This window comes from Orcinus orca, chromosome 2 (genome assembly GCF_937001465.1).
Source record: "Orcinus orca chromosome 2, mOrcOrc1.1, whole genome shotgun sequence".
NCBI classification, from domain to species: Eukaryota; Metazoa; Chordata; class Mammalia; order Artiodactyla; family Delphinidae; genus Orcinus; species Orcinus orca.
In genome coordinates, this window is record NC_064560.1 from 94,458,721 (window position 1) to 94,483,663 (window position 24,943).

Genomic DNA, 24,943 nt, shown 5'->3' on the forward strand with positions numbered 1-24,943 from the left:
CATCCATGTGGGATCTAGTTCCCTGAGTAGGGATCGAACCTGGGCCCCCTGCATTGGGAGTGTGGAGTCTTAACCACTTTGCCACCAAGGAAATCCTGATAATCCTTTTTATGAGTACTATCTTGGTAGTCTAAATTCACTATTCCCTATGTAGTTGATCCTTGAGCAACGTGGGTTTGAGCTGTGTGGGTCCACTTATAAGTGGATTTTTTTCAATAGTAAATACTACAGAACTACATGATCAGCAGTTGGTTGAATCTGTAGATGTGGAACCTACTATGGATGTGGAACTGCTTTACAGAGGGCCAGCTATAATTAATACACAGATTTTCGACTAGGCAGAGGGCCAGTGCTCCCAACCCTCCCTTGCACCGTTTAACTGCATATATGTATATATGTGTTTGTGTGTGTATCCCACACCTTATTGCTATAGTTAATTCTGATTGGAATTTTTTTTCCCACCATCCCCAAACACCATTTTCTTGGATACCTACTTTTAAGGAATGCCAGCTTCCCTATAAAAGCCTCTTTTATTCCTCTCAACTGTCTTTCCCTCCTTTGGGTTTCCACTGTACTTTATTTATATTTCTATTAATATTAGAGCTGCCTATGTAATCTTTTCCTCTACTAGTCTATGCATTCTTTGAGGATAGAAGCAGTGTCTGGTTGATCACTTACTTCTGTGATTATACATATTAGATGCTCAATGTACCTGATGGCAAAATGAATGACAACAATGAGTAAGTGAATTAATGTATTAATTTAAAACACCACACTATGGGACTACCCACATTCTATAAAAGATAGAGAAAGAACATTAACAAGAGGACCATGGGATTATTGTTTAAAATCTCTATAGTACTTAACAAAACCTTCTCTTGGGAAATGCTCAAATGATAACTTGTCACAAGTGCTGCAAAAAAACTGGAAAAATTGGGTCAGAGTATAAGATGGGTAGGAGTATTGAGAGAGCAGACTGGTATCTACAGCCTATGAAACAGGCACATTTGAAAGGAGAAATATCTGGGCCCAAACTTTTCCCATCATCAGAGCAAAGGTCCACTAACCTGGGGAGGCGACTGGTACAGGTTGGGATTCACCAGAAGTCCTAAAGGCTCTTCAGAAGATCTATCCAATTTGGTCGGTGGTTGGTTCAAGGTTCCATTGGCAAGGGCATGTATTGCCTCATCTAGTCTGTGATAACAAACAAAAGGATGCAATAATTGGTAATGTCCTATGCTCAGAATATCTTTATTTAGCACACACATAAAACTCTTCAACAGTAATAAAACTTGACACTCAAAGAGGGGTCCATGGATGACCTTCCCTGCTCCCCCTACCAACTTCCCCTTCTCTTCACTCCAAGAACCCTAAGGAGTAGGAGTTGGTAGAAGTTTCAGAACACTAAGAAAATAGGTAGGGCACAAGACACTCATTCACCTCTTTAACAAGATTATTAGAAATGCCAAGATTAGAAAAGGTGCCTAGAAACAGTCTGACCCATAGAAGAGTATTCTATGGCAGCCTATTTCTCAACACCTTCAATTATTCTTCTGCCCACTCAGCAGTCCCTCTCCACTCTTCCACGCTGATCTGAAGTCTATCCTTGCTTCACTGCCCAAAACTTCTAAGGAGGCCCTATACCAGCCCAGTACAAAAGTACTTATTCCTTTCTCTGAAGTCCTGTAGCACTTACTATTTAAACAGTCATCAAATATACCCAATGTTATCCAGCGTCTATGGTGTTTGCTATGGATATTTGGCTCTCAACTATAGAAGAATGTGATGATTTCATTTAAAGATTATGGAACTAACCCTACTGGTTAGTAAGAGATCATAGGTCTTGCAGGAACCATATCTTATTCTGCTCTACAGCTCTTCATTACTTGCTGCTGTACTCCATGTCCCTGACAGATGCTTGACAAATGTTTGTGGATGATGATTCTAAAGCACAATATAATGAAAAGCTTCTACTAGTAGGAAAGGCTGAACCTGACCTTGAATACAATTTAAAGAGATATTTGTTAGGAACCTCTTATACACAAGGCAACTTAAAAGGAGAGGAGGACAGGGCTCCTGCCTTCAGGAAGCTTTAAATCTAAGTGGCAGGTTTAAGACAGCTATAAAGATGATAAACAAAACAGGAAGGATGCAATTATTACTGTAAGATAGATACAATTCATTTGGTGGTTATTATCCCATCATCCCATGTGTTGTACCAAGTACATTCAAAGGGGAGGTAGATATCTGAAAGGCAAAGATGAGAGGACGGATATCCAAAGTAAGGAAAAAGCAGAAACAAAGGCATGAACCAAAAAACAAAACAAAACAAGAACTTGAGGTAAGAGGCAAGTCTAAAATAGGATGGGGGGCTTCCCTGGTGGTGCAGTGGTTGAGAGTCCGCCTGCCAATGCAGGGAACACGGGTTCGTGCCCTGGTCCGGGAAGATCCCACATGCCGCGGAGTGGCTGGGCCTGTGAGCCATGGCCATTGAGCCTGCGCGTCCGGAGCCTGTGCTCCACCACGGGAGAGGCCACAACAGTGAGAGGCCACATACCGCAAATAAATAAATAAATAAATAAAATAGGATGGGGATGATGGAATCTAAAGGAAGGAAATAGATTTGAGACCTAGTACACTAGTTAAGTATATCTAGAACTCTAGAATCTATGAAAGAAATAGTATAAATAGCTAATCAATATATTTTTAGAATGCTCAGACTTACTGGCACACAAGCAAAGCAAAGCAAAAAAAAGTGAATAAAAATTATGATGAAATACCATTTTTCCTGTATCAGAATGGCAAATGTATTTTTTTAATTGTTGAGAGAGAGATGAAGAAACTAGCATCTAGGCACCTGGTGTCAAAAAGTCAAAAAATATGCACAATTTAATGTTGAGATACTGTCCAATTTCACTTCTAAAAGGCTGTACCATTTTTTATTGAACATAAAAATGATTTTTCTTACACATAAAAATGATTTTTCTTACTATAAAAGCAATCAATGTTTATTACAGAAAAACTAGAAAATGCAAATTAATAGAAAGAAAATGAAAAACTCGTAAACCCATCACCCAGAAATAATTTTATTTTTTCTTTATATCTGTGTAGCATATATATAATAGTTAAAAACAAATTAATTATTTTGAAGCTAGTGGTAGAATTTGTTTTAGGGAGAGAATAACCTCTGGTTAGGAAAATTCTGTGATGGATTTGCCACAAATGAAAGAGAAAGACCGAGGACTGGACCGCGTAGAAAGCATTACTGTGTTCACCAATATCCAGTTTTCTGTGTGTGTGTGTGTGTGTGTGTGTGTGTGTGTGTGTGTGTGTGTGTGAGAGAGAGAGAGAGAGAGAGACAGAGACAGAGACAGAGACAGAGAGACAGAGAGATATGTATGCCATTTCCAAAACGTGGAGTGAGATCTCCACGTGCTTTCTTTTCAGTACTGTGCTAGAGCCAATATGTGTATCTTTTCTCAACTCTGTTCAGTAACTTCATGTTGGTAACTTGAAATTGGCCATGATGTAAATTTTTTTCAATAAACTTTATTTTTTAGAGCAGCTTTAGGTTCACAGCAAATCTGAATGGAAGGTTCAGAGACTTCCCATTTACCTCCTGCCCTCACATATGCACAGCCTCCCCCATCATCAGCTATCCCTCACTAGAGAGGTACATTTGTTATAATTAATCAATCTATATTGACACATCAGGATCACCAAAATCCATAGTTTCCATTTGGGTTCACTCTTGGTGTTGAGACTTGAACATTTTAATATTCCCGTCCTTAGTAAGAGGGCATATCCATTTTCCTACACTCGAAGATTATGCAATATTATAAATTATAAATTTCAGACAATTTAATGATACATTATGTTTCAAAATGTGCATTTCCCTGATAAATAGCTGAGCATCTTTTCAAATGTTTATTGGCTATTTGTATTTCCTCACCTGTAAATTGTCTGTTCTTAGCCTTTGCCCATTTTTCTACTGGATGTGTCTTTTTAACTTGCAGCTCTTTATATACTATGGATATTGCTCTTTTGAACTGTTAAAACCGTTTAAAATGTTTTCTCTCAGTATTGTACTTCTTTATTTGATTTAAAATATCTTTGTCTTTTTGACTTCTGGGTTTTGTATCTTGCTTAGAAAGAACTTTATCATACCAAGACATTAACTATATTCTCCTAATTTTCTACTATTCTATTTCTTTCTGATCCCTTTATTTCTTTTGCATTTAACTCTTACTTTTCTTCTCTCTCTTTTTTTTGTTTTGGCCACACCACTTGGCTTGCAGGATCTTACTTTCCCAACCAGGGATCAAAACCAGGGCCCCAGCAGTGGAAGCTTGGAGTCCTAACCACTAGACTGCCAGGAAATTCCCTTGCACGTAACATACATACATACATACATTTATTTATTTATTTCTCATTGTGGTGGCTTCTCCTCTTGTGGAGCACAGGCTCTAGGCACATGGGCTTCAGTAGTTGTGGCATGCTGGCTCAGTAGTTGTGGCTCGCGGGCTCTAGAGCGCAGGTTCAGTAGTTGTGGCGCACGGGCTTCGCTGCTCCGCAGCATGTGGGATCTTCCGGAACCAGGGATCAAACCTGTGTCCCCTGCATTGGCAGGCGGATTCTTAACCACTGCACCACCAGGGAAGTCCCTACATTTAACTCTTTAGTCAAACTTATTCTCACAGTATGCTCTGAGGTAGAGATCTAATGTAGATTTTTTTTCAAAGCTGATGGACCATCATTTATTTAATCCTTCCCTTACTGTTTAGAAAAGTTTTACACAACTATAGACGCACACCCATACACACACAATGCAGACGCATGGGTCTCTTCCCAGATTCTATTATATGTCATTCATCTATTCCTGTGCCCAAACTGTACCTCACTGTTTTAAAAACAGTTTTTTATAAAACTGCAGTAGTTATCTAGTAGGTCAAGTGGCTCTCGCTGTTCAATTCCAAAATTTTCTTAGTTACTATTCCATGTTTCTACTCCAAATGAATATGTTGCTCTAAAAATTAACAAAAATAACATACTCGTTAAAGGGGGGGGCAAATCCTTTACAGTTAAACTGCCCCCTTCTTTCAGACCCTTTCTGGTGTTGTCCACTTACTTGCTGTGATACTCAGTTAGAGGATTTTCATCTTCCATGATCTTCCTGCCTGCAAAGTCAATGGTGATCTTCTTCGAGAGCCGAGAGGCATGTCGAAATTCTCTCAGCTCCTCCTCTCGCTTCTGTAGGGCTTCCCGTTCAATTTTGGACAACCACTGGTTAGAATCACTGGCAAAGTAATCTGACTCATCATCAATGACATGGGTCCTTCGAATGCTAAGGAAAAAAAAAAGAACACATGGCAGTTAGGTCACCTGTTGACAAACAGGGACTTGATTACTGGGAAGCTGTTTCAAGTAGCTCACTCTTCTGCTGTCCTGAAGGTTATTATCTCAAATATAGATGCTCAAGAACGTTCCAAAACTAGGTCAAACTCTGCCTGATTTCCAGCTTCTGCGTATACCTTATTCCCACTGCAGACTCAGCTCAGCTCTTAGAACGAATCTCACCCTTGGGGAGGAAAAGACACAGCACCAAAATCTATTGTCCTCCTATTTTCTTACTAGTCCAGCCCTCACCTTCTTATAACTGGGCTTATGTCTGATTTTGCCGCATCTGAGTTCATGTCTTGGCAGCTTACTCAATATCCTAGTCCTTCTACAATTGGGACCTAGACTATTCCTGCTAGGCCCAATTGCCGCTATTTCCCTTAGAAACTGGAGTTCCATCCTGGATTCTCAGTCCTATAAGCTTATTCTTAGGATATCTTTAATACTCTACTACTATATGTCAGTTTTCACCACCTCCCCCATCCCCACCCCAACCCTATCCCCAGTCCCTCATTTAACATATTTACAAGGGCCAAGTTCCAAGATATGACAATCAGGCCTATTTCTAAGATCATACCAACAAAGAAATTAACAACTAGAAGGCATCTTGATGATCCAACTCTCTCCTTCTACAGATAATAAACCTGGGCCTCAAAGAAGTTAAGTGACTACTCCAAAATCATAAATCAGTCTCAACTGCATAATTAATAATTAGTATGATATATTCAGGCATAGGGAAATACTGAAATCAGATTCAGATTTCATTCTTTCAGGACTCAGCTGGAATTATAAAACTTTTAAAGTGGACTAAGAGTGGTACTATACACAAACCTACATAATGAAACTGGCGTCCTTAGAAACTCACCAGCATAAGGGCAACAATGCCAATAGGGAGAGACCCTTTTCCAGTTTCTGTTTATCAAAAAATGTACTCTATTTCTAATGATAAGTTTCACTGAGTAAGGATAAAAGTGATATTTAAGGATGAAGAGCAAATATTAGTCACAAACCTTGTGATGGGCTTATTAACGAAGAGCTTTCAAAGTATATCTCATGTATTCACAGCAAATGATTTGAAAGCAGCAGGTGTGTCTAACCAAAGGATTATAATGCTAGGAATAGACATATTCAGTTACCACAGTAAGAGATGCAGGGTCTTTCTAAGGATTCTCACATGGCCACTTGAGAAGTGAGCATGTAAGTCCTATTTAAACATTCTTTACCACTAATTGGTCTTCAATACATATTTTTTCCAGAAGAAGAAAAAAATGAAAGAGAAAAAAATAAAAAACAGAACTAACAAATCCATAAATTTGTCTCCTAAAGAGAGGTGAGTGGGCTCAATGACAAAAGTGTAGGAGTGTAAAACTCAGTTTAGGGACATTATTGAATCAGAAAACAAATTTAGTGTCAAAGGAAAAAGGGAGGATAAATCATGTCTTCCCATGAGGTGGTGTTAACACTCTCCCAGAGACAGTTTCTTATAAAGTATCCAAAGGCCCCCCAACAGTTTGCACATGGTAGGCACTCTAACATATGCTGACTGAATAAATGATGGTTTCAAGTAAAACAAGTGGGGAACTGTGTCAACCCAAATCAACTTTCCATGGGGTACACTAGCATTTGCCAAGAATCAAAAAATATTGCAGGGTAGGATCCTCTCGGTGGGAGCCTATCTTATTCAGACATGATTCAAAAACAAGCTGTAGACCTCCTCCACAGAGCATCTGGCTCTTCTTTTGTTGTAAACACTTTCATAGTCCACCCTAAGAAGGTATCAAGTGCCAAAATAATGGCACTTTTCTTAGCATTTTTTTCTTAGCATTTTTTATTTTAACCACATCATACCTAGTTCTGTCAAACTCTAACAGTTTGTCTTTATGCTTGATAGCTTTCTCCAGACCAGATTTAAATCGCAATTCTTGATGACGAAGAAGGTCCTTGGTAGAGATGTCCACTTTTCCAGAATTCTCTGTCCCTGAAATTCAATAAGGAAATCAAATGGTGTCAGTGAATCATACCAATTAGTTGTATCGCTGTGCAGCAAAGAACAAAATATCAGTAGATCTGGCTGTGCCCCTAATGACTGACAGCCTTCATTTCAATGGAAAACAAACAGGTACACAGGCCAGGCTTTACTTGTCAGGCATCAAGTAGTGCTTGAAACATAACACATTCTCAATAAATGTTAAGGATCCACTTCTTCCCTTATGGAAATGTGGATCACTAAGGGTAACAAACTCTTTAACAACACAATATAAAAATGCCTTATAAGAAAAACTTTATTGAGTACGGCTAAATATCACCTTTGAACATACTTTTATATATCAAAGCTAAGAACTAAATAATAAAAGGAAAAAAGAGAAGAAATTGCACAGAGGGACAGAAATGAATAACGAGAACTTATCAGATGCTAAGGCACTTCATACGTACTATAGTACTTAATTCTCACTATAATCCTGTAAGACAGTTTATATTATCTTTATTTTACAGATAAAGAAACTGAAATTCAGAGACATTAGTAAATTTACTGAGTTCAGTAAGTCAGAAATTAAAAGGTAGAAACAAAATTTAAAGTTAGGTCTGTCTGGACTTCCCTGGTGGTGCAGTGGTTAAGAACCCGCCTGCCAATGCAGGGGACACGGGTTCGAGCCCTGGTACGGGAAGATCCCACTTGCTGTGGAGCAACTAAGTCCGTGCTCCACAACTACTGAGCCTGCACTCTAGAGCCTGTGAGCCACAACTACTGAGCCCACGTGCCACAACTACTGAAGCCCGCACGCCTGGAGCCCACGCTCCACAACAAGAGAAGCCACCACAATGAGAAGCCCACGCACTGCAACGAAGAGTAGCCCCCACTCGTCGCAACTAGAGAAAGCCCACATGCGGCAACAAACACCCAACGCAGCCAAAAATAAATAAATAAATAAATAAATTTAAAATAAAATAAAATAAAGTTAGGTCTGTCTAACTCTAAAGCCCACATTCATTCCTCGGCCCATGTGTTATCTTCCTTTGTGACAACATACCATAAATCTATATATCCTAGAAAAGATAGCCATAAATTATGATAGAACCAAGATCTAAAATGTGTTAGGAAAACAACTAAGCTATAATGAAGGCTGACCTTTCCCTACACCTAAAACTCTAGGCTATTTAAAGTCCTAAAAAGAAAAAAAGTCCTGTCAAATCTTTCTTTTAAAATTTTAAAAAAAAGAGGTTGATTCTTGTGTTCTGAATATAAAAGCACTGAGAACTACGTTTTCTCATAATAACGACCCTAGAAAAATCCAAATGGAAAAAATATGGAGACATGTTCTACCTCATTAATAATAATAATAATAAATTACGACTATAAAAATAAAATAACATGAAATGTCAAAACCCAATAGTGATAGGTTTTGGGGTAAAATACTAATATTGTTGTAGACTAGTAAAATATTTTGGTAAAGTAATATGGCAAATACATCTTAAGTGTCAAAAATGATAATATTCTTTGACTCAGTAATCCCATTCCTAGGAATTTATCCCAAGGAAATAAATCAAAGATATAATATTAACAAAGTTGACCACTTGTGGTATTATTTATAATTCGGAAAGAGTCAAAATATCCAGTAACGAGGAAATAGATAATCAATTATAATAAATAAATTTAATGACTATTTTTAAGCACTAAAAATTACAAATATGAAGAATATATGGCAACATAAACAATAATTATAAAACAGTTAAAAAAGGAAAAACGTAAAATTCTATATACACTAGGATTGCTACTTCATAATACCAACCAATCTATCTATATTTAAAAAACAACTATGAATTAAAGCAGGAACAAAATATTTGCACAAATGGAAAGTAATGAGTATATTGTTTTCCCTTTAAAAATGTCCTTCACTATTTTTGTCATGCTTTTTTTAACTATAAAAAACTTTGAAGAGTTGCAAAAAACTTAAGAGTTCCTGTATACCTTTCATTCATCTTCCCTTGTTAGTATCTTATCTCACATAACCATAGTACAATTATCAATAGATAATTAACAATAGTACAATACCATTAACTATATTACAGACTTTATTTGGATTTCAACTTTTTTTCCACTAATATTATTTTTCTGTTTAGGGATCCGATTCAAGATCCTACAACGCAATTAGTTGTAGTGTCTCCTTAGTCTCCTCCAAACCGTTACGATTCTTCAGTCTTTCCTTGTCTTTCATGATCTAGCACATCTCCAATTCTTAAACTTTCATCCAATAATTTTAGCATCTACTGGTGGATCTTGCCTGTAGCAATTACTATCAATACTACTGTGGTGTTGACATGGTAATTTTCTGTTACCATAATTCCTTCACTTTATTAATTGGAATTCTATAAGAGCAGTTCCTTCTCTCCCATTTATTCATTTATTCAGTTACTTCATGACATTAATTTTATTCTTTGGGTTATAATCCAATAGTATTATTATTAGTTTTTTTGCTCAATGTTAGGTGGTTTTAATAAGAACTTAAAAAAAAATAAACGAGTAAATAAATCGCACCTTACATACCAGGATACAAGTAAGAGAAACAATCACAGATACAACAAAATGTATCCATAACTACAGTGACCCAATTAGAAGACTGCTGCCTACCTGACATGAGCTTCTTCAGCAGTTTCTGGCTCTTGTTTGAGTCACGCTGTAAAATATCCTGTTCTTCACGAGTACATACCTATAAAGTAATGAGTAAGACACATGATCCAATAGTTAAATGATAGTGTTTGCTTGATATACTTAAAAAGTAACCTCAAATTACACATTAGATATGGCAATAAAATAGACTGTCAGTGTTTTTTAATCCAGACAAGTATACCAAAAAAAAAAGTATACCCAAATGAGTTTTGCCCTAGTCTCTTTCCATTTCTCCCTTCTTTTATGAACCATACAAAAAACTGCTATCACTACAAGTGTCCCTGAATGACAGTTAAAAAAAAAAAATCTAACCTATTTTCAAAAGATAAAGATTTGCCACCACTGAGAATATTGAAAACATATACAAGACTTTTTTTTATAGCCTTCCAGTTCTAATCGTGAAATCCAAGTCTTACAAGAGAATTGCTAAGCAAGTGTCTTATTTATTTATGTATTTATTTTTGGCTGCGCCATGCGGCACACAGAATCTTAGCTCCCTGACCAGGGATTGAACCCATGCCCCCTGCAATGGAAGCAGGGAGTCTTAGCCACTGGACAGCCAGGGAAGTCCCACAAGTGTCTTATTAAAAAGAGCCAGAAAAAGAAGCAGTGAAAACTAGGCTAGCTTTTATATGTATTTTGCTTCTTTGCCTTCAAACATTACCTGCTTATAAAGTAATAAACACATTAAGCAAAGAAAAAGTTCGGTTTCTTATAAAATCACTAGAAGTGTAAGAAGGGAGGTTACTTAAAAGCAGAAGGGGTTACTTAAAAACAATTTCATATTAAGTTTATGAAACTGCAAGACCTCAAGGCCTATCTGCTTTACATTACTCTGTTTCTTGAATTCACCGAAGGATCCAAGGGACCTAACAGAAAACACTGTACTTGCTAGCAGTTGCCTGAGTGGCACACAGAAGCTGTAGGGTGTTTCTCTAGAGAAAAGCCCCATATGGGAGGACATTTGCTGCTGTTTTATGAACATTTTTGATGTTAGATACTGCATTTTTCAGGTCATCCATTGTCTATCAGCTTATCATCTGAGTACATTAAAAAATTAAAGGCCCCACCAGAGAAGGGAAAACAAAGCAAAACAAAATGTATACCTTCACCAATACCAAATGCCATTGCTTCTGCCAGTCAGCTCAACTGGCAGAATAAGCCTTCCAGACAACTCACTAGGGTGTTTGTAACAGAGTCATTACAACTACACTTTTGAGGTCACTTACTCAGATAATGAGGAGCTATAAAAAGGAGGTGTTGGGCTTCCCTGGTGGTGCAGTGGTTGAGAGTCCGCCTGCCGATGCAGGGGACACGGGCTCGTGCCCCGGTCCGGGAAGATCCCACATGCCACGGAGCGGCTGGGCCCATGAGCCATGGCTGCTGAGCCTGTGTGTCCAGAGCCTGTGCTCCACAAAGGGTGAGGCCACAACAGTGAGAAAAAGAAGCTATAGACTTGAGGATTACATCACAGAGGCTCTGTAACTCTAGGAATATGAGCCACATCTGAAGACTGACAAAAATTTTTGACATTTCAGGCCCTAAAGTTTTCTTGAATTGAACTTAATCTGACACAAGACTTAGATCCCTCAACAAGGTATGTTCTCAAAACCTTCTCACAAATAGGCCTCAGTTCTAGGATATCTACTTGGGTTTTTTTTTTTTTTTTGTACGCGGGCCTCTCACTGCTGTGGCCTCTCCCGTTGCAGAGCACAGGCTCCAGACGCGCAGGCTCAGCGGCCGTGGCTCACGGGCCCAGCCGCTCCGCGGCATGTGGGATCTTCCCAGACTGGGGCATGAACCCGTGTCCCCTGCATCAGCAGGCGGACTCTCAACCACTGCGCCACCAGGGAAGCCCTCAACTTGGGTTTTTGACTAAATTTTACCGGTGGCACAACAATGTAAATCAACTATACTTCAATAAAAACAATAAAATTAAAAAAAAAAAAGAATTTACTGGACATATTAGGGAAGAAATTTACTAAGCAAAAGAGAAATTACTAGGGGTGTGAAAGTCCCTATGTATAAAACTGAAGAGTAGTAAAATAGGAAAGAAACAATTTACCAGAGTACCACAGAATAAGCAGGGGCCGGAACCCTCTTGTTCACAGACAATACGCCCACAGATCAGACAGTTATTGATCAGCTTGTGCTTCTGGCCCAGGCAATCACAAGTGTGGCGACCAGGAATCAGGACTGCAAGCTTGTCCTGTCCCTCTTTTGTATATAAACTGACAAACTTCGTCTTCTTCTTTAAGGAGCTGCTGTTCTCTTGTGCCTGATCGTACAAAGATATCAGAAATAACATCAAATAATTAATGACAATGAAAACAGTCAAGAGAGAAAAACCTCAGTTCTGTTCAATAATAACTTACACCCTACCCAGCAACCATGAAAGAAGGAAGTAGGAGAAATACAAATGAGTTATAATCAAGGGTCTAAGTAAAGATTATGCCCTAGAAAAACTAGCTAATATACTCTGCTTTTTCTGCTAGTAGCTGTCAGCCCTGGTGGAAGGTAAATGTAGCAATAAAAGCTGTTTATGTGACATATTTTTGTATAGCTAAATTGGAGATCATAGAAAACAAAAATGCCTCTAAAAGCAGATGATATTCACAGATCTGGAAATAAGAACAATCAGTAAAGTAAGAAAAATCTATAAAAAATTGACTCAATAAGAAAAAGACAGATAACACAGTGGAAAAATGGGCAAAGGACCTAAACAGGAACTTCATAAAAGAAGATATCCAAACAGCCAACAGATACATGAAAAGGTGCTCAACTTCATCAGTCATCAAGATAATATAAAATAAAACCAGTGTAATACCATTGCACACCAACCAGAATAGCTAAATTGAAAAGACAGAAAATACAGAGTGTTGGCAAGGATATAGAACAATTAGAACTCTCACACACCGTTCGTGGGAGTGTAAACTGGTATCTACTAAAGCTGAGCATATGTATATCCTGTGACCCAGCAATTCACCTCTTGGACATATACTCAAAAGAAATGAGTAAATATGTTCAACAAAAGACATATACAAGAACATTCACTGCAGCATTAGAATTGGAAAACTACCCAAAAGTTCAACAGTAGATTGAATATTCACTTGACAGAATCCTATATAGCAATGAGATAAACCATGTGACACAAAAGAGTATATACTATTTAACTCCATTTATACAAAGTTCATAAGCAGGCAAAATTAATCTATGATGTTCAAAGTCAAAATGGTGTTTTCCCTTGGGAGGGTTGTCATTGTGGGGCACATGGGAGTTTTTTAGAGGAATGGTAATGTTTTATTTCTGGCTATACAGGTATGGTCAGTTTGTGAAAATTCATTTATTCACTTCTGTATGTATGTTATAAAATAAAAACTTTAAAAAGAGAACTATATCAGCCTCTGCCTTAGTCCATTCTGGCTGCTGTAACAAAATATCACAGACTAGGCAGCTTATAAACAACAGAAACTTATTTCTTATAGCTCTGGAGGCTGAAGTCCAGGTTCAGGGTGCAAGCATGGTTGGGCAAGGGCCCTCTTCCAGGTCACAGAAATTACTTCTTTGTTATTTCTTATAGCTCTGGAGGCTGAAGTCCAGGTTCAGGGTGTAAGCATGGTTGGGCAAGGGCCCTCTTCCAGGTCACAGAAATTACTTCTTTGTTGTATGTGGCAAAAGGGGTTAGGGACTGTGAGGTCTCTTTTATAAGAGCACTAACCCCATTCATGAGGACTCCACCCCCATAACATAAGAACCTCCCAAAGGCCCCACTTCCTAATTCACACTGGGCATTAGCATTTTAAGGTATGAATTCTGAGTGGTACACAAACATTCAGACCACAGCAGCTTTTGACACTTAAGGTGCATAGATGCCTCTCCTCTGGTGTAGTCCTACTTTCCCTTTAAATTGAGAGTTTCTCAATCATTTCCAGAGACTGAAGTTTCAAAGAAAAATCTCAGGAGTCCTAGTGGATAGGAGAGTTATAACAATGAAGGTAACAATTCTTTGGTTACTATAAAGAGAGGTAACACGCCCTAATGTCCAAAGCCAAAACTTGAGATATACAGACAGTATCAAATAAGTCAACGGAGGTAAATGTTAAAACAAGTTAAAACAAGACAAGTGCTAAGGATGTTATCTAATTCTAGTAGGTAGCCATTTTTCAAACTGGTCAATTATACCTTTGCTCTCAAGGATGTTTGTGAGGGGAAGACTAAAATCTCTAAGCAGAAACTTCTATCTCACTCCCTTTAAAGTATCCAGTTACATTAAAATAACACATTTGAGGGATTGAGGGCTGTGCTTTGATTAGGTCTTTTATCCATAACAGGCAGCAAGTATTTATTGAGAAGGAGGAAAGACAGAGTAATAGAGGAGAGAAGGGGAGAACAGGGCAAGCCAGAAAATTCATAACATATCACTCCTCTGCCTAAAACCATTCAGAGGGGTGGGGAGGAGGGGTTAAATAATTAAAAAACAAAATACGAAAAACAAAACCACTCACTGTCTTCCCATTGTGCTTAAAATTTAATCCAAGCTACTTATAATGACCTATAAAGCCTTACATATGGCCCTCAGGTGCTCTCTAGCCTCACCTACACATCATTCTTCCCCTGTCCACTATGCTCCAGCCACACAGGGCTTTTGATACTTCTGAGAACACTTTTCTCCATCTTCCCTTTGCACTTGTTATTCCCTCTTTCTGCATTGTTCCCAGCCCATCTCTTTACATACTGGTTCCTTTTCATTGTTCAGGTCTTAGCTGTAATTTCACTCCCTCAGAAAGGCTTTCCCTGAATACCCTACCTACATTAGCTCCCACCCTTCCAATAACTGCCTATCACACTGCCCTTTTAATTTCTTTCATGTTAGTTTTCACAATATATAATTACTTTAAAAAAATTTCTTTGACTATCTTTTCTACCTCTCCTCTGAACCACTAAAATGTAAACTCTAGGAGGGCAAGAAACCTTAATGAGTCTTGTTTATTGCTATATCTCAAATGCCTAAATCAGTTCTTGACACACAACAGACACACAATAAAAACTTCTGAATAACCAAATGAATTGCCTGAGAAAATTGAAGACAGATTTAAGATTTACTTACATGTCCAAAAATGGAACTGGACATACAGTTTGACCATCATTTTTCATGGTTCCCAATCTTCAAATTCACCTACTTGCTAATATTTATTTGTAACCCCCAAATCAATACTCCAGGTGCTTTCACAGGCATTCATGGACACGCACAGAATGGCAAAACATTTGAGTCACCAAATGCACACATTTCCAGCTAAGTTTGAGCAATGCAGTGATCTGCCTTCTTGCTTCAGCTCTCATACTGCAAACAAGTATCCTAAGTCTATTTAGTGCCATTTCTTTGCATTTCTGTGCTTTTTGTTGGTAATCTCACCATTTAATATGGCCCCCATGCATAATAGGAAGCGCTATCTAATGTTCCTAAGCACAAGAGGCTGTACCTTATATGGAAAATAGGTATATTACATGAAAGGATGCCCAACATCGTTAATTATCAGAGAAATGTAAATTAAAACCACAATGAGATATCACCTCACACCTCTCAGAATGGCTATCATGAAAAAGACCACAAATTAAAAATGTTGGTGAAAATGTGGAAAAAAGGGAACCCTCATACACTGCTGGTGGGAGTGTTAACTTGGTATCATCACTGTGGAAAACAGTATGGAGGGGCTTCCCTGGTGGTGCAGTGGTTAAGAATCCACCTGCCAATGCAGGGGGCATGGCTTCGAGCCCTGGTCCAGGAAGATCCCACATGCCGCAGAGCAACTAAACCTGTGCACTACAACTACTGAGCCTGTGCTCTAGAGCCTGCGAGCCACAACTACTGAGCCTGCAAGCCACAACTACTAAAGCCCGCGTGCCTAGAGCCCATGCTCTGCAATGACAAGCCACCGCAATGAGAAGCCTGTGCACTGCAACGAAGAGTAGCCCCAGGTCACCACAACTAGAGAAGGCCTGCACACAGCAACAAAGACTCAACACAGCCTAAAATAAATTAATTAAAAAAGAAAACAGTATGGAGGTTTCTCAAAAAACTAAAAGTAGAACTACCATATGACCCAGCAATTCCACTCCTGGGTATATAGCCAAAAAAAAAATGAAAACACTAACTTGAAAAGATACATATACCCAATGTTCATATCAACATTATTTACAATTGCCAAGAAATGGAAGCAACCTAAGTGTCCATCAACAGATAAATGGATAAAGATGTGGTATATATACACAATGGAATACTATTCAGTCATAAAAAGAATGAAAAATTGCTATTTGCAACAACATGGATGGACTTGAAGGGTATTATGCTAAGTGAAATAAGTCAGACAGAGAAAAACAAATACTGTGTGATCTCACTTATATGTGAAATCTAAAAAATGAACCAGTGGATATAACAAAATAGAAACAGACTCACAGGTATATAGAGAATAAAAGATAGGGGTAGGGGATTAAGAGGTACAAACTATTATGTATAAAATAAATAAGTTACAGGGATACATTGTACAACACAGGGAATAGAGTCAATATTTTATAATAACTATATGTGGAATGTAAACTTTAAAAATTGTGAATCACCAGGAATTCCCAGTCCAATGGTCAGGACTCCATACTTCCACAGCAGGGGGCATGAGTTCAATCCCTGGTGGGGGAATTAAGATCCTGCAAGCCCCCCCAAAATAAATAAAAATAAAAAAATAAAATAAAAATTGTGAATCACTATGTTGTACACCTATAACATATAATATTGTACATCAACTATAATTCAATTAAAAAAATAATAAAAATTAATAAATAATAATAATAAAAAAGAAAGGTGTATTAGATAAGCTTTCTTCAGGCATGAGTTACAGTGCTATTGGCTTTGACTTCAATGTTGATGATCAACAATATATATTAAATAAAGTGTCTTTAAACAGAAACACACATAAAATAAGGTTATGTTTTGATTGGTTGATGGAAATGTGATCAGAGGCTCCCAGAAACCTAACACTGTATTTCCCCTAGAAACAATGTTCTGTATACACCACGGCTTTAAAAAGAAATAAGCGGGCTTCCCTAGTGGCGCAGTGGTTAAGAATCCACCTGCCATTGCAGGGGACACGGGTTCAAGCCCTGGTCTGGGAAGATCCCACATGCTGCAGAGCAACTAAGCCCATGCGCCACAACTGCTGAGCCCGTGCTCTAGAGTCTGCAAGCCACAACTACTGAGCCTGTGTGCCACAACTACTGAAGCCCGTGCACCTAGAGCCTGTGCTCTACAGCAAGGGAAGCCACTGCAATGAGAAGTTCGTGCACCGCAGTGAAGAGTAGCCCCTGCTCCCCGCAACTAGAGAAAGCCCACGCACAGCAACGAAGACCCAACGCAGACAAAGATAAATAAATTAATTAAATAAATTTATTTTAAAAAAAAGAAATGAGCTGCATGATATCCCACCAAATGAGGGAATAATAATTTATTTAATCTGTCTCTTACTGCTAAAAAATCAGGTCAGTTCATATTTTCAATATTATAAATAACATTATACAGAACATACATTTTTTGTGTGCATTTCTGATTACTTTGTTAGATATTTAAGTCATATTAATAAGTCAGAAGTATATGAACATTTCCACAGTTCTTGATACATGCTGCCAAACTGCCCCCAGAAAGCTTAAACCAATTTACATTGCCACCAGTATTGTATAGGAGGTTCCTGTTTTAATACAACTTCATCATCACTGTATCTGTTTTTAAAATCTTTGAGGGACTTCCCTGGCAGTCCAGGGGTTAAGACTCCAAGCTTCCACTGCAGGGGGCGCAGGTTCAATCCCTGGTCCAGGAACTAAAACCCTGCATGCTGCATGGCATGGCCAAAAAATTTTTTAAAAATAAAATCTTTGACAATTTGATATGCCATATCTCAGGGATTTAATGTGTATTTATTTGATTACTAGTAAAGTAACCAACCAACCTTGTTTGCCCAGGACTTAGGGGAAATCTCAGAATACAGGACTTTTCAGTGCTAAAACCAGGAGAATTCAGGCAATTAGGGTGACAAACTGGACTCCTTAATTACTAGTAAGGATAAACATTTTTAATGTTTATTGGTCATTTGTGTTTTTTCTTTTGCTTGTGATAGTCTTTGCTCATTTTATTCCAATTAATAAAAGGCTTAAGACTATTTTTTTTAAGTTCACATTATTTTAGAAACCCTTTTCCATGTTTTACTGCATGGTCATCACTCAGAACTTTTTGATCACTACTCTTCCAGCTTAGCATAATTAACTATTCCCTTCTGCTGGGAAATTTAGCTTGTCAAATTGCCCTGAATAAAAATATTTCTGCTTACCTCACAGGGCTATTTTTAGAGCCAAGAGAGAATATGAAAGAGCTCTAAATGCTAAATAATGATGATGATGATGGGTAGTGAATGGCCTAAAATAGGAACGCTCTTAAAACAGCTAGAATTGTGCATTCTTTTAGTACAAAGCCACAAAAAATGTTGAAATTGAAGTCCTGGTGTATTTCATTAAATATTTTCTATCACGTCTATCTATCTATCTATAATCTCTAAGCGAAGAAGTCCTTTTTTTAAAAAATAAATTTATTTATTTTATTTATTTATTTGTGGCTGCAGTGGATCTTTGTTGCTGCACGCGGGCTTTCTCTAGTTGCAGTGAGTGGGGGCTACTCTTCGTTGTGGTGCGAGAGCTTCTCATTGCGGTGGCTTCTCTCGTTGTGGAACACAGGCTTTAGGCACGTGGGCTTCAGTAGCTGTGGCACACGGGCTCAGTAGTCGTGGCTTGCAGGCTCTAGAGTGCAGACTCAGTAGTTCTGGTGCACGGGCTTAGTTGCTCTGCGGCATGTGGGATCTTCCTGGACCAGGGCTCTAACCCATGTTCCCTGCATTAGCAGGTGGATTCTTTTTTTTTTTTTTCTTTTAGAAGATGTAGGGGGTAGGAGTTTATTAATTAATTTATTTATGCTGTGTTGGGTCTTCGTTTATGTGCGAGGGCTTTCTCTAGTTGTGGCAAGCGGGGGCCACCCTTCATCGCAGTGCGCAGCCCTCTCACTATCGCAGCCTCTCTTGTTGCGGAGCACAGGCTCCAGACGCACAGGCTCAGTAGTTGTGGCTCACGGGCCTAGCTGCTCCGCAGCATGTGGGATCCTCCCAGACCAGGGCTTGAACCCGAGTCCCCTGCATTAGCAGGAAGATTCTCAACCACTGCGCCACCAGGGAAGCCCCAGCAGGTGGATTCTTAACCACTGTGCCACCAGGGAAGCCCAAAGATGTCCTTTTAATACTTATTTAATCAGGTTGTCAAAAAATATCTACCATATAGAAAGTAATACGTTATCATTATCACTCTCTAAAATTCATGCATTTGTTGAAAAGTTGCCATTCTAGACCAATTTATACCCTTCGCTCTCTGAAATGTATCAGTTGTTTGCTCTTCTCCATATAGCCAGAAAAGCCTCATTTTCTAAGCACTCACCTTGGCCAAATCAAAAGGTGTTTTGACCTCTATGGTTGTATCAGGTTCAGTAAATGCAGGAACTTCCTGTCTGTTTCTCCCTTTCCGCCTACTCCTCTTTAGCTGGTCTCCTGACCTCTGCCCATCTAAAATTTCTTTAAAGAAGAAGAAGACAGTAAATAAATAAATAAATAAATAAATATATATGTACATAGATTGGAAATAGTAGGATTCATTGGTGAATTAATAGCTAATAAAGAGAAGGCAATGCTTAATACTTAGAGTCAATATAAGAAGTCAGGCAGGTTTTTAATTATCTTTTCCTCTCAAATCAGAATTAAATTTAAACCATCATTTTCAAGATTGTAGTCAATAATAAAGACTATTGGCTAAAATTAAGACGTTAAATTAAAGGGAATTCCCTGGCAGTCCAGTGGTTAGGACTCCACGTTTTCACTGCCAAGGGCCTGGATTCAATTCCTGGTGCAGGAACCAAGATCCCGCAAGCCGTGCGGCACACCCAGAAAAAAAAAAAGTTAAATTAAAATCTGATATTTTAGACTGTATAATAATAATGACTTATTTAGTTTGGTGCTCATCTTTTGTACTGTTTAACTTAATAGTTACTTCTAAACGCTATTCATACTAAAACTGGTCAACATTTACTTACATTCATGCACACACATAACTAAAGTTTTTCTTTAATCTATGTATAAATTTTTCAAGTTATTCTGAAGCCACATTTGTATCTATAAACAAGTATTTTTGTGATATTTTCTAAGTTGAAAAAGTCTGAACTAAAACAATACTCATTACAGATCAAGTAGAACTGAACTAAAAACATGTATACATATGATTCTGCTTAAGTTAGTTGTGAGGAAATATGGGTGACAGAACATACCAGGTCCTATAAACCAGCTAATTTATCAATATTTCAACCTTTACTTTAATTTACTTAAGTTAATTACATTAACTTAACTTACCATCTTTTTTGAAGGACTGCTGCAGAGCATCAGAAATCAGCTCCTGATCATTCTTTTGCCATTTAGTTACAAGCTCTTCTATGAATTGACCTTTTCTGCCCTCATTTCCCTGAAGAAGGTCAGTAACATATTCTCGTAACTCTTCAGCACTCTCAATTGACAAAACATACCTCAAGAAGCAAAGAAATAAGTTGTTAAAACAGGGCTAGCTTATACTATGTTTTTCAATAATCGTAACAGAGATCAAGGTAGTAAAAAACATTCATTAATCCATTACACTGTTTATTTTGAGCCAAGTTCTAGGTTAGATGCTAGGGATATAAATTTGATTAGAACAAAGACTCTGACCTCAAGTAGTTCATAATATAACCTTCATGTAATCTTGTATTTCTAGAATCAAATCAGTGTTTTGAAGATAGGTTTGTGGAGCTGTCCTTAACATAGGAATACTTTCTAACCCAAATGGGAAAAGAATGAAAAAGAACAGATAGGGCTTTCCTGGTGGTGCAGTGGTTGAGGGTCCGCCTGCTGGTGCAGGGGACACGGGTTCGTGCCCCAGTCGGGGAAGATCCCACATGCCGCGGAGCGGCTGGGCCCGTGAGCCATGGCTGCTGAGCCTGCGCGTCCGGAGCCTGTGCTCCGCAACGGGAGAGGCCACAACAGTGAGAGGCCTGCATACCGCAAAAAAAAAAAAAAAAAAAAAGAATAGATACATGTACGTGTATAACTGAATCACTTTGCTGTACACCTGAAACTAACACAACATTGTTAATCAACTACACTCCAATATAAAATAAAATTTTTTAAAAAATTTACAGTGTACTAAATAAGTGTTTGTTTTACTATTTTTTAAATTTATTCTGACAGCAGGAGAGTTTTTAATATTTTGCACATATTTTTGAAGGTCATGGAATAATCAAAAATTTCCCCATTTTTTTATTAAGACCATTTGATTAAGATTTTTAAATTGTAGATTGCATGGTCATTTTTATGGTTCCATACTACTGTGCAAAGCAAGGACTACTTATGTCTTGATTGAGGGATGGTTACAAGGCTATATATACTTGTCAAAACTCATCAAATTTTACATTTAAAACAAGTGACTTGAATAAAAATTACATCTCAAAAAAATTGTTAAAAATAACTGTTATAAAAAAAAGGAATACTTTCCATAACCACACATCTGCAGTCATTATATTTTCCTAGGAACAATACAAATTACTTCATCTTTATACTGCAAAACCTAAAATTTCTTTTTTGCTAAAAATATGAATATATACTATAAGCTAACCAGTTACTAATTTAACATTCTTAAAAATTATAAATCAAGATTAGCATCACATCAGAATGAGCAGATCTATTTTAAGAAAATGGTATGAAGCGTTCCTAAAAGTGAAATGGGGTGGGAGTACAAGTCAGTACAACTTTTCTATAAATCAATCAGCCAATATATTTAAAGTGCCTTAAAAAGAATCCAATAATTCCATTTACAGAACTCTCTAAGAAATAAGAGACACAGGAAAGTTTATGCAAAAAAATTAACTACATCATTATTTGAGTTAGTGAAAAACTGGAAACTATTTTAAACATTCATCAATGAAAGGGGCAAATGAATTCAAGTTCATTGTGCCATCATAGCCTGTTGTGCAATAACTAGTGAAAACCTAATAAGTGTTTCCAATAGCGTTATATTATAGGTAGCTTTAGGGCTTATTTTAAGTTTTGAATAATTCTTGTCTAACTTATATTTATAAATATTTTTAAATGCAAGCAGGTGTACAGCCATACTTATTGCTTCAACTTTAAAACAGAAATTTCTGATCACTCCTCTTTTAAGGGTGTGGATAAGTTTAACTGAGGAAAATCTAAGACTGCACAATGAGCTATTAAACCACAATCTATGAGACTTAGGAATTTTCCTAATACTGTGTAAGCAACAAAATACAACTGGATTCTGAGACTGAGAAGATTGCAACTATTCATACTCCATTGTTGATTCATCAAAAAGAGACCTCAATCTTTTTTTTTTTAAACTGATTGACTTTTTTCTGTTTGGTATATTACAAAGCTTCATTATTTCATTTGACAGCATTCCACTGCTTTAAAAAAATGCCTGAAAACTACTTAACCTGATCTTGCCTTCAAACAAGGGTAAAGCCAAGCCATACAATTTGGCTGGGTGTTTTTTTTGTCTTTTTTAAAAATATTTTTTGTCAATTTTTCAAAATTGATGTATAAGGCTTCCCTGGTGGCGCAGTGGTTGGGAGTCCGCCTGCCGATGCAGGGGACGCGGGTTCGTGCCGCGGTCCGGGAGGATGGCTGGGCCCGTGAGCCATGGCCGCAGGGCCTGTTCTCCGCGGCGGGAGAGGCCGCAGCGGTGAGGCCCGCGTACCACAAAAAAAAAAAAAAAAAGCAAGTGCTTAAAATTGATGTATAGTTGATTTACAATATTGTGTTAGTTTCAGGTGTACAGCAAAGTGATTCAGTTACATTTTTTTCCAGATTCTTTTCCACTGTAGGTTATTACAAGATATTTAACGTAGTTCCCTGTGCTATACAGTAAATCTTTGCTGTTTAACTATTTTATATACAGTAGTGTGTATCTGTAAACTTCATACTCCTAATTTATCCCCCTCCCTTTCCCCTTTGGTACCCATAAGTTTGTTTCTATGTCTGTGAGTCTGTTTCTGTTTTGTAAATAAAATCATTTGTATTATTTTTTAGATTCCACATATAAGTGATATCATATAATATTTGCTTAACTGAGTTATTTTTGAGTCTATTCCAGTGTTCAAAATAATCCTTTAAAATTGGCTCTCTTAACTCTCTCCTTGTCAACAAGTCTATTTTCTCCCCAAATCAGAAATTCACCTTACTTCCTACAAAAGCCCTAGAACTGCAATTTAGGTTTCAGCAACAATGAACAAGGAACCAAATCAAGAAACACTTCCAGGTTCTTTAAGTCCAATTTTTGTAGAAGTTTTTCCCTCCTCCTGAACTCTGCACTGCCACCTACCCATCTTTTAGTTCTCAAGTTAAATTCATCCCTTGCAGTTAACCTTACGAGTTTCTCAAATCTTATAGTTCTTTTTCCTATGCTCCTCGATACACTGCACTTCCCCCACCTCCTCACTCATCAACCGTCTTTTTGTCCTGGCATGCAGTATCGCCAAAAAAAAAAAAAAGTTAAATCAGTTGAAAGCAGATATTAAATCATGTCACCATTTCCACTTCATTACAATCATAACGCGTTATAAAAGATAATCTCTGCTAATTTTTCATTTTACACATGAGGAAACTAAGGTACAAAGATGGAAAATTAAGTTGCCTAAGGCTCCAAAACTGGTGAATGACCACAGAAAATAGAACCGGGACTCCCGAGTCAGGAGCTATTTTTTACACAGTACCACGCTACCCCCATTTAAATTTCAGGTCCTATTTGACACAACCCGGATCGGGCAAACTAAAATGTTCAGAGTAAGGAATTTCTGGAAAGACAATTTGGCTTGCCCCTTCTCTCCAAAATCTATAAGGAAACTGGTTCCTGGGACAGACTTACAGGTCTAATTATCAGGGATTTGGCGTTTTCCTGGGGAAAAAAAGGCCCCACCAGACGATTGTGGAGCATGACACCCTATTCCAGAAGCTAAACTAGAAAGCCGGAGATCAAAATTCGGCACTCATAGATAGACCGCAGCCCTTTTATCACATTTCTTCACTCTCATCAACTTTTTAGCCACCTCCGTTTCCCCGTTTGCTCAGCCAGTGCACATCCCAGAGCTCCTTCCCGCCTCTGACCCGAACCGGTCTTACTGTATGATCTCCTCACTGACATCCAGCCCGAAAGTCTTCCGCAACTGCTGAGTGCACCAGCCCACCAGCTGCTCCTGGGACAACGCCCCAGTCACCGCCATTTTCCCCAGCCGGAACCAGCTGGGGTGCAAAAGCTCGGTGTTCTGCGCCGGACTAGTCCCCTGCGCAACACCGACCTCGCTCGCGCAGGTTCCGTCAGCCTGCACTGCCCCGCTTGGTAGCACCGCCCCCAGCACAGATCCCTCCCACCTGTGCCTCCTCCTGTTTCTGCCCGCTTCCTGATGTTGTCACTTGTACCAGAGCTCCATCTGCGAGTGGTTCCTCCGCGTCGTTAAATGTAGGACTCGAGAATTGGGAAATCTGCTAAGACAATACAAATACCTCTAAAAACTACAGTTTAGGAAAAAACAAAACAATACCCCGTAACCTGAGGGTCCAGTTTTTAAACTGTTCCGGTTTTATGTAAAATATTTAAAACAGCACTTGAAGGCTAGAGTAAACGCTGTAAGGGTTTGCTCCGCTGGTAGTGGTTTTATTAATACCCTTTGTAGTCTAATACCTGATTCACGCTCCTAAAACCTCTTTTTGC

At 38.2% G+C, this 24,943-nt stretch overlaps 1 protein-coding gene across 2 annotated transcripts in view; it reads right to left on the reverse strand.

Annotated features, from left to right (window-relative positions):
* The window catches only part of TRIP4 (thyroid hormone receptor interactor 4), a 67,465-nt gene extending 42,764 nt beyond the window's left edge, over positions 1 to 24,701 (reverse strand). Inside the window, exons 1-8 of one of the 2 annotated variants that reach the window (XM_033437137.2) lie at positions 24,604 to 24,701; positions 20,542 to 20,711; positions 19,580 to 19,713; positions 12,129 to 12,341; positions 10,025 to 10,103; positions 7,246 to 7,375; positions 5,129 to 5,344; positions 1,068 to 1,194 (exon numbers count right to left, since the gene is read on the reverse strand). In XM_033437137.2, the coding sequence (XP_033293028.1) occupies positions 1,068 to 1,194; positions 5,129 to 5,344; positions 7,246 to 7,375; positions 10,025 to 10,031 (480 nt within the window). In that variant the 5' untranslated portion in view covers positions 10,032 to 10,103; positions 12,129 to 12,341; positions 19,580 to 19,713; positions 20,542 to 20,711; positions 24,604 to 24,701. Of the gene's footprint in view, positions 1 to 1,067; positions 1,195 to 5,128; positions 5,345 to 7,245; positions 7,376 to 10,024; positions 10,104 to 12,128; positions 12,342 to 19,579; positions 19,714 to 20,541; positions 20,712 to 24,354; positions 24,507 to 24,603 lie in introns of those variants that run through there. The other variant, XM_033437135.2, reaches the window with a different exon arrangement.
* Positions 24,702 to 24,943: the final 242 nt, after the last annotated feature.